Here is a 13,675-nt window from a genome sequence, read left to right as displayed (position 1 = left end):
TAAAATCTGTCCATACAAGAGAAAGTTACAGCCCGGACACGACAACCTATACTCTATGTCCTTATATGCAGCACTCCATTGTGAATAAACACTAAGTGTGACCTTGACCTTTGAGGTAGGGACACGAGTCTTGCACGCCACACGTCGTCTTGGTATGTGGAACACATGTGGCAAGTTATTTTAAAATCTGTCCATACAAGGGAAAGTTACAGAGCCGGACGGACGGACGGTGCGATTTTAATATGCCCACCTTCGGGGGCATAAAAATATGATGGTCAAGCATCCACTGTTCTTTATAAGTGTTATTGGATGCCATAGGGTAGAATTGACACATCTAAAATCGAGTGAGTAGTATGGCTCTCCTTATTTTTGAATAGTTGAGTTAAAAATGTATGGTATGTGTCACATTCTCTCAGAAGCTTCATCAAACATAGTGAATGTGTTAATTTTATGAATTGTGCATTTAAACCCTAGCATAATATACCAAAACCAAGAAATGACAAAAAGACAACAACAAATTAAATCAACTTACAGTAGTTCATTACTATATTCAAGTCATAATAACACCTAATAATAATAATAACATAATAATTCACCTTATACTGTGAGCTGTCTTCAAAGTCGGTCAGCCATGCATGATTCTCACTCGTTCTGGGAAACAGAAAAACAACATTATATGAATGCTATACATGCCATTCCTATAAGTTGACTGATATGGTTTGAGTCTCATAAACATGTTTTCACACATATGAGAAAGTAGTTCTTTAATGGCAATTCTGCACGAGGATAAAGATATACGACCACTGATTTAGATTTCACATTCCTGCCAATGACACTCCAGGGAGATGTTGGCAATATCCAGATATAAATAGTTACAAATATAACTTGTCAATTGATTGTTGCCAATTATAACTATCCTTGAACTTTTGATGTTTACGTTGGTGGATTTTTTATCATAATATCATCACAATATACAGCATACAGAATTTCATCCCCTGTATTTATCATACCATAATGACCATTATTTTCTTCCTTGTTAGTTAGCATATTTTATTCTAGCTTGATTGTGAAGACAGATGAATGCTGATATGAATGATCACTCACTCTAAGGTCTGTTTACCAAGTAAAAACCAGTACTGTTTTTTTTTTTGCTGGTATTCAATGAGAAAATAAATCTGGTAGGACTTGAACCTACGCCAATGTGGGTGAGAGGGAGACACCTTTACCACTAGACCACTCTCACTACGGTGGGTTTGAACCAATAACATCTTGTGTGAGCAGTTGATATCCATACTATTAGACCACTCTCACACTGTCGATTTCCAATCCTCATTATCTTGGGTTAGCGGCTGACACCTATATCACTAGACCGCTCTCATCATTGTGGGGATCGAACACACTACCTCCTAGGTGAGAGATGAACACCTATACCATTCTCACCATGGTGGGCTCAAATCCACAACATCTTGGGTGAGCAGCTGACATCTATACCACTAGACCACTCTCATCCTGGTGGGTTTAAAACCAAAATCATCTTGGGTGAGCTGTCGAAACCTATACCACTAGACAACTCTCTCCCTGTTGGGTTCAAATCCACATCCCCTTGGATGAGCGGCCAAAACCTAACCCACAACATCTTCGATGAGTAGCTGACATTTAAACCACTAGACCACTCTCTTCCTGGTAGGTTAGAACCCACAACATTTTTTTTGAACAGCTGATACCTAAACCACTAGAACACTCTCACCCTCGTGGGGCTCAAACCCACAATGTCTTGGGTGAGCAGCCAACACCTATACCACTAGGCCACTCTCACCCTGGTAAGGGTTAAAACCCGCTTTATCTTGGATGAGCGGTCGACACCTATCCTACAACATCTTGGATGAGATGCTGACACCCAGTTTCACTCCCAATTCCTCAAAGTCTTCCATGTGAATACACCCAGATTACTTACTGTGCCACATCCTGCCAATGTTGTTCCAGTTTTTCCCAGAATTCCGCATCATTGACGCTCTTCTCAGCCATGAACTCTTCCTCCCATTTGTCAACAAGGGAGCGGCCATCCTGAAGCAGTCAACAGCTTATATTAACACAATGAAACAGTCAACAGTTTATTACAACACAAGTCAACCATTAGCACAAAACATTTTAAGTTTCTACAGTACTTAATTGTTTAGTTACAGGTAATACAAGAACATTTGTCACTGATCATTATTTCAATAATATCAAACATTCAATGATTCCACATAAATGTTTAATAGCTAAATTGTATAACTGACAATTCATCATTTGAGCTTATACAGACATTGGCATTAAAAATTAACTTTTAGGTCAACAAAAAAGTATTTAAAACAAGAGAACTGCAAGCAGATGCCAATGCTTGCCTATTTAAAAAAATAACCAGCGTTATGAGTGTATGTACATAAGGTTGAAATGTTAAAATGTTTTTTTTTTAAATAAAGATGTTTACCAAGTTTCATGATAATAACTTCAACCGTTTTGAAATATGGACTAAAAATTAAGGTTTGCATAACAATGGCCACAGCAACACTGACAACAACAACAACACCAAAGCTGAGTAATACATGCACAGACCAAGCACGCTTGCAACACTCAAGAAAAATCTGAAAAGGTTTAGGATGTCATAACTTCATAAGTGCCATATTTCCATATGAGATATAACTCCTAACCTATTTTAACATTAAAACTCAAAACCAAATTATGACCATTAGAACAAGTGTTATGATACTAAGCCCAAATTCCTTGAAACTTCTCATGTCGCTTATAACTGAGTTTACTTTAAACCCATGATTTTCTACAATCAGCATTATATTAATATCTTCAAGACTTTTTCGACTTTAAATAGGAATTATATTCATTATTATCACAATAAACCATTTTTTTCATTAATAAAAATTAAATTCAAGTATGTAGCACTAGTGGCTAATGGAAATAAGCTACTTCAGCTTAAATTATTCAAGAAATTGGGCCCAGTACACAGAAACAAAAGTCTTTTCACCAAGTTAATTTATCATCTACAGTTCATTATCTAGGACAATGATAATCTAACTTATTAACTAGGGTTCATAATCTAGGACAAGGATAAACTAGGGTGCACTCAAAGTACCTGTGCTTGATTTCCCTGACTAGATTGTGAGAATTCATTAGCCCATTCCTCTGATTTTACATCGGCGGACTTTTCTAAAACCTCATTATCTTTTATTGTAACATCCCCATCGCCAATCTTTTTTACAAATCTCATAAACTGTGAAATAGAAAAAAAATCTTATTAATTATTTTTGTTTTAAACTGCAAAAACCAGTAGTTCTCTATTTTTGAAAAATTATTTGAAACATTCTGTATGTCTAACATTAAGAATTGCAGCTCAACCCAAATATATAAGAAACCTGCATATGTTATAAAAGCTACTAGAAGAAACCTAAATGAAGTTATCATGGTTTTAAGCCTTAATTCGCCATCGCAAGCATGTCAACAGAGTTGGACCCTATAAGCAGAACATTGAAGTGGATTAAGCAGATAGTGCAAGGATAATGTCTGATTAAATTTGATTTTTTTTATAAATATTGGCTAAATATAAGCCATTGCCATAATAAAACTTACCTCAGAGCTGTTTAATTTTGAATCCTCAACACTGTTCACAAACTCTTGAGCCATTTTCTGGAGATCGTCTTGTGCCTGGAAGTCTTCAATCCATTGGTTGTCGTCTAAAACTCCATGCTCCCCTTCTTGAGTCCTATAAAATATTCATGTTTTTATGGAGAAACCACAGCAACGCTACCCTAACATTTTTACATTCATTTTTCTCCCCATAAATATTTGCATAAATATTGTCTCTTTACATATTTGCATATATTGTGTCCCTTGAAATCATTGCATATATTTCTGTCCCATCAATATTTCTGTCCCATCAATATTTCTGTCCCATCAAATTGTTTCATATATTTTTGTCGCTTGAAAAACATGTTTTTTTTCTCATTTTATTTTTTAAAATCTTCTTGGCTGTTTTAACTTTTGACTTAATTGGCATTCCTTAAGGGTCTGTTAATAATTAAGTTCATTCTAGACAGGCTAGGCGATTGAAATAAAAAAATCAGGCACTTTGTATAATCACAAAACACATTAATTGTTGATTCAAATACTCTATATATCTATCTGCTTTTGTACAGTTCACCACTCCCTTGATACACTGATGATAGAAGTTCCTTTATAATCCATTCAAACACAAATCATAAAGAAGACTAACACAACTGGTACTCAAAGTAATTGATTAAAATATGAAAAGGAGAATTGTTGTATAATGTTATTTCTGAATACCAAGGTCTTTGTTCACTCTGGTCCAAGTACTCTCCAGCCCATTTCATTTCCACAGGAGGCGCCCTCGTTATCTGATTGCCAGGCTGGTTGTTAAGGAAGTCATGTGACCACTCCTCCTGTGGGTGCTCATGTTCCACAGCGAGATATTCGCTGGCCCAACCTCCTTGGTCTCGAGCAGCAAGCTCCGCAATAGCTGGACCTGTGGCCATCAAGAATTATCTTCAGTGCCTTGTTATAATAAAATCTGACCTTGTATGACAAAGATATGGACTGGACACAAACAATCATGAGTATGGCTTTTTTTATAAAAAATAAACCAAGTTTAGAAGGTTTACTATGACCTTGACCTGAAAGGTCTTGTGCCTGACACACGTCCTCATACTGTGGTGGTCAATTCTGCCTAATATGTTAAAATCCGACAATAAATGAGAAACATATGGAAAAACACAAAAACAGTACAGACCAACAGAATCAAGACGGATCGATGGACGTGACAATGAGCGTGATTTATATATACTGGGTAGGTATAATAATATGCATTATACGGCAACACAATTATATGAACAACATGCATAGCAATATAGTCTGAATGTTAAAAAAATATTCTAGTTATGACACATATACAACCTAAAGCTACACCTTAAATTATAGACTCCAGCCTACCCAGTCCCTAACATTGAAACCAGTACTAGTTCCTCCTCAGACATACACATTAAGGCTTAGCCATGATTCATATCAGACTCAAGTTTCCATAAAAGGGTGAGTTTGTTTGGTGGTCACCAAGCAAGATAAGGTTTTCTTGGAGTTCTCAGGTTTACCCCAAAACATTGTGCCAACGAAAGTGACTTTATGATAGATAGTGTAAGTTAATATATCTTTCTTCACAAATGTTGAAAAAATAACGTTTAAACTTAGTTTTCAAATACTTTCTTTGCAATCGAGCCAATTTAAACATCAATCCCTCTACACAACATAGTAAACATGCAACAAGAACCTCTCTGTGGTATGAAGTGTTGTTCAGCCCCCTCTATCTCCCGCATCTCCTGGAGGAGACTGCCCATGTGGAATGTCTGTGGTGCCATGGCAACACGCTGACCACCCAGGAACTCATCCACCAACTGCATGATAAAGAAGGGTTAGAGTCGTCCAGTGGTATACATGTCCACAGGGAAGTCAGGTTATTTCACCATCATTACTTCATAGTTCTACCGAATGCCCATATTTTTCTCACCATTTGGTGAATATAGGCAATGCCCTTCGAATTGTGAAAATTGCAATATAGATTAGTACAATTTTTTTAAATTTAACATGTGGAAAGAGCTAAAAATGGGACTGAACATTGCTCAATGTTCAATTAGAGCAATGTTCAATTATATCTTAAAATACACCTACAGGGGAGAATTTACTATAGTCTAACAACAATCAATCTAAGAAAATGCTGTTATAAATACATATGATTTATTCTGCAAGTATATTTCATTACCTAATCATGTTGATCTTTGGTCAAGTTAAATTTTTGGTTGTACAAGGCCCATTCAAAAGAAATGTAGACTCACTTTACTACATGATTTAGAAGTCTTCTCAAAACAATAATGGAACTACAATTTCTATTGTATTTTTAATAAAATTCTCATTTTTGTAGTTTTATGTTAATAGTGCTATAAAGTTACATACTGGTGCAGAAAAACCACATATACATTAATTTTATGTAAATTTTGAAGATTTTTTACTGTAATATGTATAAAAAGAATTATCACCTCTACTAAATGCTTCGTGTACAGTGTCTACGTACGTTTTGAATGGCACTCCAAGATAATCTTGGACAAGTTTGTTAACTAAAAAGATTGCTTTAGTCACTCAAGAATAATTATTCCCATACACATTCTGACCAAAGTTGGTTATGATTGGAAAAAGGCTTTTAAAGATATTGATTGGACAAGACTGATTTTAGGTAATTTCATTTCCAAAGGTAACTCTCGAGTGACTAGAGAGATACGGTAGGTTATCAAACTTGTCCAAGATTTTATGCCAATAACATTCTGACTGAAACTGCCCGCCAGAACGCTGCAGGTGAAACTTTAAAACGTCCTATTTTATCAGCAGGCATATAAAATTCTTGAATTAATCGCAATATTGCCGTAGATGAAAATTGTCCTTATTTCATAACTATTTTTGAAGAAGAAAAAAATCATTATTGGATGTGAATTTAGCAAAGGAAAATTTTCCACATTAGAACCACTTACCTCATTCGGTGACGCCTCTGCTAAAGGTCTTTCAATCTGCAAGCAATTTAAAATACTAAGTCAGTAGAATGTCAGAAATATGTTCTGGATTGAAAATGATTGAGAGGTCTGGTTCTTGTAAGTATAAAGTCTGATTAAGAAGACATGTGGAATTAGCAGGTCCCATCTCGAAAATCATACTCAAAACTTGTTGAATGTCTAAGTGTGAACTTGACCATTGAGGTAGGGACATGGGTCTTGCACATGAAATATTGTATTTATGTACATAACACATGAACTATATTATTTTAAAATCCATCTGCATATGTCAAAGTAATGTCCTGGAATCAACCATCAGCTTATAAATGTACAGAAAGCCTTTGTCAATTTCTTTTAAAAATCCCTCTCTGCATGACAAACTTATAGCCCTGACAGGACCAACTATATTTTATCTGCATATATGCAGCAATCCATAATGGAAAACCTGTAAATGTGACCTTGACCTCTAATGAAACAAACACATGTACCAATTGTTTCAAAAACCCTCCATGACAAAGATACAGCTCAGACACAATCACTATACCCTATGTACATATATGCAGCATTCCCTGATCAAATCAATTGTGAACTTGAACTTCGAGGTAGAATCACCGATCTTACATGCATCAAAGCACCTTCATGTACCAAACATATGTGCCAATTTATTATTATATCCCTCAGGCATAACTTAACTTCAACCAGACTTAGGCCAACTATATTGTATATACATATATGAAGCATTCCATAATGATAAACCTGTTAAGTAAGACTTTGACCTTTGAGGTAGGGTTGTTGGCACTGCACTGGACACATCCTCTCTATGTACCAAAGACATGTGCCGAGTGAGTCCCTACCTTGATGACAATGTAACAGCCCAGACACAGAAAACCAGACTGATGGACGGTGACATTTTAAAATGCTGATATTTGGGGGCATAAAAACAAAGCACACAGGCTTGGATGTTAACTACTGGGAAGATTTTTAAAGGTACACTTACTGGATGCTGTATTCTTGACCCGGGTCTTCCTGGCAGGAATCCCTCCTGGAAATCATCATGTTTTACAATATTTCAAAACACTAAAACGTTAGTGATAAGGGACCATTTCTCATAACACAATTCAGATTTGCATGTTTTAATTTTAATGTACAAACAATAGTATTCCATTTTATGGACAATTTAATTTTGAATATGTTATCATCAACCCAATATTGTTCCAATGCTCTCAAGGGAGAGCAATGCAAACATTGCAACTTTCACAAAAAGTTAATTCCCCATGCAATTATTAAATAATTTCAATTCATCATCATGAATTAATAAAAACTGTTTAAATTAAAACGGTTATTTTTTATTGATTACATTTTAATAAGACACATCAAATATTGGCTGATGTTGGGCAGATGAAAGGTTCCATGTCGGCCAGGGTTAGACACTAACATTTTTCACAAGGTAGTCCCTCGGACTACTGGATCTAAATTCCAGGTAGTCCAGCAAAAATTCTGATAGTCCAAAAAAAATGCAAGCCTGCAACGGTTTCCTTCAGTGTTTTGTTAGACTTCTCCTTAAAAACATTGTCAGTATAACCCTTTGATTGATCATGTTTCTTGTCTGTCTCAATCTTAAAATTTCCACATTTTTCAAAACAATGTTTGGCCTTCAATTTTAAAACCTTAAAAAGTCTAAAAACCATGCTAAAATACCCCAGAATAAAAATCTAAAAACCATGCTAAAATACCCCATAATCTGTCACTTTCAGGAAAATGGTGCAATAAATCAATTGACACCTCGACCGAGATCGTTGCTAAGTTATGGCACAAATGACAGACATCCTACTGGTCAGCACTATTTGATAATTGATATTGGCATCCTACTATTCAGTAGTCTTTGTTAATCTATTAAAACGACATACAATAATGCTTTAAAAATATAATGAAATTAATTCCCAAAATGTTATTAATTAATTGGGAGTTAGATAAGAATTGTTATTGGCCCTCAATTCAATGTATAAAATGTTACGACATTTTGGCGCGAAAATTAACGCACACAATTTCTGCCGTCGTCTGCACTTACACTGAATTAGACATTTATGAGCAGTATGATTATTTTTTAAGCTGCTCTTCTAAAAGCCAGTTAAAATATTTCACAAGCCATACATAATGTTCCTTCTGTCTGCTTTATCAAAACACCGATATTTGACAATACTCTAAACGATAAATAAATAACCATGACATATTTTCAGAAAATCTAAAAATAGTAACAACCATCAAGTTTTTGCTAACATCGTATCTATCATTGTTTCTGACTGAAAATGCAAGGGATCTAGAAATTCTACCTCATTTTAAACCTCAATCTACCTCGCTGACACTGGCAGACTTTCATGTGTCTGACGATTAAAACACACCATACAGTGCAAAATGGTTTTTCCCTTTCTAAATAAAGACATTCTACAGACTGGTTTAAATATTGATCGAAAGGCTATATGAATTGCGCCCGAAACTCGCTTAACAGTCCAGGTTGTCCGGAACTGCTCGGCCATCTTCGGCAATCTTTAGAATGAGTATTTACCAGTGATACTCGGCTTTTTTAAAATTTTAACAACACGTTTTACACAAGTTTAAACGTAATAAATATTTTATGCTCAATTATCTGATGTCATATTTACTTTTTCTAGTAGTCCGACGGACTATTGACTTAAAATTTCTTATAGTCCGATCACAAAACTGGTAGTCTCGGACTACCGGACTACCGTTAGTGTCGAACCCTGTCGGCCCATCATCGGGCCAACGTAAAATGTTTGCTTGGTTAATGACATGCCTGTATGACACCAACAAAACAAAAAATCACTGATTCACTGACAGGGCCCTATAAATGCCTTGCAAAGTTGATAAATAAATTTATACAAAATTACTCCTTCACAAAAATCCCATCAATCGATGGGGTAAAACTCCCCCTTTGAATTCAAAATTTGATTTAGTAACACTTGGGGATATGACAGGGGCAAGCCATAATGCAGCCATTACAGGGCGCAAGGAAACCTTTATAAACTCAACAACATTAATAAATCTATAGACCTGTCTGAGAGCCCTGTCATTTGTCATGTGAGAGGTGAGCTTCATCAACGAGTTCGCTCCACCACACTCCCCCTCAACCAGATTTCTCATCGCCATGGTGAAGCACTAACAGCTGAAATGTTTGAGAAGTTTTAGATAAACATTCAAACATGATATTAATATTGTCATTGATCATTCGACTTATTGTCAAAATCTTGGAGGCTTATCATGATTCTTAAAGCTATAGATATATCACCTTGAAATATTCAGTATATAATTTAAACGATTCAAAATTGTCTTTTAAACCATAATCTAGCGACAAAATAAAACAATATCAGTTACAGCTGAAATAATTCGATTGTTTACCTTGAAATGTTACTAATTGGTACGTCCGATTTTTGACCTAAGGACATATCTGCCGGAAATGCATACACCTGACCTCTAAAAACAAAGTAGTTACGCATGCAAGAATATTATCTTTTCTACATTCAAATGTGATTTGAAATTACGTGCCACCTTTATTCAAAATAAATTTTGCACGATTCGTATGTTTTGTTTGCAAAGGTGTTGAGTATTTTGGTTTCAAGAACAAATAGTTCTCGCGTATGTATAGATATAGAGTTAGACACTATCAATATTAATATTACATAAAAAGATAATGAGTCTCATACGCAGCTACCTCCCTTCAAAGAATCTTCCCATGAATGTTAAATAAGATCTTGTTGTGTTTTTTTCGTAAAGTAAAAATGACAATTTAGAAAGTATATTACATTGTCTCCGTGATACCTATATTTTGTATTAAATTATAAGATCATTTTCTAAACAACGCCATTTATGAAAAACGATTTCATATTCCTGCCAAATTACTATGATGTTAACAATCATAGCAATTATTAATAACATAATTTATATTAAGGATTACTGACATCCTAACTATATAAGTATTATAAAATTGGTATCGTCGAAAACTTAAATAGTTACCCAGTTTAAGAGCAGGTCTTGATTGAGAACGTTAAAATAGCACTGTATTAAGATCGATTGTAATTTTACTTTAGGCTTACATTTTCAATCTACTACACATACATTCAAATAAGTATGGGCCATCTAATGACCAATTACAGCACACCAGTAACGTTTCATTGTCCTAGGTAAGGTCACGGACCTATATTGGTTTATAGGTCCGAGATAAGGTGTTTCAAGGGCGCGTTCAAAGTTGTCCGAACAAGAGAGATGATGCTATGTCACGGACCTTTAAACCATGTTCGGTACGGTGGCTATGTATATGTACGCTCTAGTAAAATCATCCCGACTCATTTTTTAAACAGCGAAACTTACAGCCAATCTAAGAGTTCTTTGATTTATGACCCCTAAGCAAGTAAAGCGCGACAGGGTCGGAGCTTATAGTGCTAAATAAGTGACAAAACAGCGCCGTTGCAATAAACTATGCTTCTACTCGATGAGCTCAATATATGACATGCTCAATGTAAAGTGAGTTTTGATTCGTCGACGATGATATCAGGAAAAAGATTTATCCATAGTTTTGCACTCGATTTTACAGCGTTTGAATCAGAGGGAGGTTAGATTCATTATAATCAAACCTCTGATTAATGAGAATACATTGGCTCTGGCTATGAGCTTTGCAAAATAAATATATAAATAACAAAATAATAATAAATGGTGATCTTCTTGTCTAGGGAAACATACTATTGAAGGGTGATGGTCCTACGTCAAAACGTTCTCAAATAATCGTGCAGACATAATGTTCATTAATCAGTCGATAGTGACCTTGACCTTCAAACTGCATGCTGATCACAAAGTCAACAACTGAGGCCACCTACTCGTCATAAGCAACCGGTTACTAACGTTTTATAGCCTGCCGGTTTTTTTTCTAGTTGCTGTAGAAACAAACTGTCCTTATATGGTTGAACATGACCTTGGTACACTAACCCCCAAAAGGGTCACCCACTTGTCAGGAACAACCTACAATTAAAGTGGTCGTTGTTTTGTTTTCCTTGTTGCAGTGTGCGCGTTCAATGTTCACTTATGTGATTTAATAAATAAGAAACACAAGTGTGCTCTAACTATTTATTATGAACTACACTACGCAATGTACACCAACAGACTGACGAGGAATACCCAGCATGCAAAGAGATAAAGATATAAAGTATAGTCTGTTTCTAGAATCTGCAACATCTCTCTTGTTTTGTTAAAAAGAAAAAGTAAATATTATAGTTAATAATATTCCAAACATGTAAATAAAAGGCATCATTGTTACACATTAATTATTAAATGAATCGATGTATTTGTCCTTTTAAATCTTGCACAATCTATGTAATATCATAGAAAATATTATTGACAGTATATTCATGCATTAATTAATTTATAATGATAACAGTTCATTTAACCCAATCGTCGTGATTGTATCTTTGACTTGGTTGCACTATTCTACCAGATCGTGTCTGATAAGGGGCAGGGGAGTTTTGGGGAATCTCTGCAGGGTAATTAGACTGCTGAGAGTTTGCACAGCTGGGTACCTGTGGGTTGATTTCATTATCAGTACTTGACTGATCTCTGGCCAATACTTTGGGTGTGAAATCATTCATCTCTGTTAATCGCTCATTACTCTTCAACAGGAATCGGCGATTTCTCCTGTAACTACTTCCATCAGGGGTTAGGATTACATAAGAGTGGTCATTGTGTATCCTAATTACTTTAGCGGGTTTCCAAATCTTTCCAACTTGAAATCGTACTAAGTCATTAACTTGCAACCTTGAAAGTGGTTTTGCGTTTTTGTCGTATAATATGTTTTGCTTTCTTTTGGATGTTTGGATGTTTGGATGGCTGACCTTACCATTTTAGCGTTTACAGTTTTAGGTAGCAGTTGAGATATTGTTGTAGGTAAAACAGATCTTGTTCTTCTGCTCATAAGCAATTGCACAGGTGATTGCTTACAATCTGACATCGGTGTATTCCTGTATTCTAGCAATGCTAGATATGGGTCATGACCACTGTCTTTGGCAGTCGTTGTACAGTCTGTACAAGTCCGTTAGAACTTGGATGTCGTGGACTTGATGTTCAATGTGCCACGCATCGACAAATGTCTTAAAAGTCTCAGATGTGTACTGAGGTCCATTGTCACTGAAAATAGGCATTGGTATTCCGTGTGTACTGAAACGTGATTTGAGTTTTCTGACAATAGTCGATGATTTTGTGTCAGGCAGCTTGTCTATTTCAAAATATCTGCTATAATAATCAACGACAAGTAAGTACTCATTTCCATCAAAATGGAACAAATCAGTGGCAACTTCTTGCCATGGTCCTTTTGGGATGTCGTGGGTTGTCATGGGCTCTTTTTGATTTGAGTTTCTGCGTGACAAACAAATTTTACAGTTCAGAACGAAGTCATTTATTTGTTTACTCATGCCTGGCCAAAACATCACGTCCTTGGCTCTCTGTAGGCTTTTGTCAGTGCCCATATGACCTAAATGTACTTGCTCAATCATGTGCTGTCTGAGTGACTTGGGAATGATCAAGGTTTGACCTCTGAAAATTAGGTCATCGGCAACTGATAATTCGTCCCTGTGATTGAAAAATCATGCACCAGTTCTGGGCAATCAGATCTAGAATCTGGCCATCCTTGAACTATAGTCCGTTTCAATGCCTGCATTTGTAGGTCGGTCTTTGTTTCCTTTCTCACATTTTCAATACTGCGGTCAGTATATGTCATGCTTGAAAGCACGGTATGAACATGAAGGTCAAGACCTTCTATTTCGGAACTATCTGACATAGGTTTCCGTGACAAGAGATCACTGATGGGAACGTTTTTCCCGCTCACATGTCTTACGTCAAGGTCATACTTTTGCAAACTTAGCATCATTCTCTGCAAACGCGGTGGTGCTGCATGCAAACGTTTTTTCATGATTGCAGACAAGGGCTCATGGTCAGAGTGTACAATTACATGTCTACCATATATGTATTGGTGAAAACGCTGACATGCAAACACAATGGCTAGCATTTCACGCTCAATGTTT

At 35.9% G+C, this 13,675-nt stretch overlaps 1 protein-coding gene across 2 annotated transcripts in view; it reads right to left on the bottom strand.

Moving 5' to 3' along the window:
• Positions 1-10,064, bottom strand: part of LOC128203188 (peroxisomal targeting signal 1 receptor-like) — a 32,879-nt gene extending 22,815 nt beyond the window's left edge. The window contains exons 1-10 of one of the 2 annotated variants that reach the window (XM_052904489.1): positions 10,011-10,064; positions 9,666-9,777; positions 7,594-7,638; positions 6,579-6,614; positions 5,330-5,453; positions 4,336-4,534; positions 3,622-3,754; positions 3,128-3,265; positions 1,955-2,064; positions 597-651 (exon numbers count right to left, since the gene is read on the bottom strand). In XM_052904489.1, coding sequence (XP_052760449.1) covers positions 597-651; positions 1,955-2,064; positions 3,128-3,265; positions 3,622-3,754; positions 4,336-4,534; positions 5,330-5,453; positions 6,579-6,614; positions 7,594-7,638; positions 9,666-9,761 — 936 coding nt within the window. In that variant the 5' untranslated portion in view covers positions 9,762-9,777; positions 10,011-10,064. The remainder of the gene's footprint in view (positions 1-596; positions 652-1,954; positions 2,065-3,127; positions 3,266-3,621; positions 3,755-4,335; positions 4,535-5,329; positions 5,454-6,578; positions 6,615-7,593; positions 7,639-9,665; positions 9,778-10,010) is intronic. The other variant, XM_052904490.1, reaches the window with a different exon arrangement.
• Between the last annotated feature and the right edge of the window lie 3,611 nt (positions 10,065-13,675).

The sequence above is a fragment of the Mya arenaria genome, chromosome 9 (assembly GCF_026914265.1).
Source record: "Mya arenaria isolate MELC-2E11 chromosome 9, ASM2691426v1".
Taxonomy (NCBI): domain Eukaryota; kingdom Metazoa; phylum Mollusca; class Bivalvia; order Myida; family Myidae; genus Mya; species Mya arenaria.
This window is presented reverse-complemented; position numbering and strand designations above follow the sequence as displayed.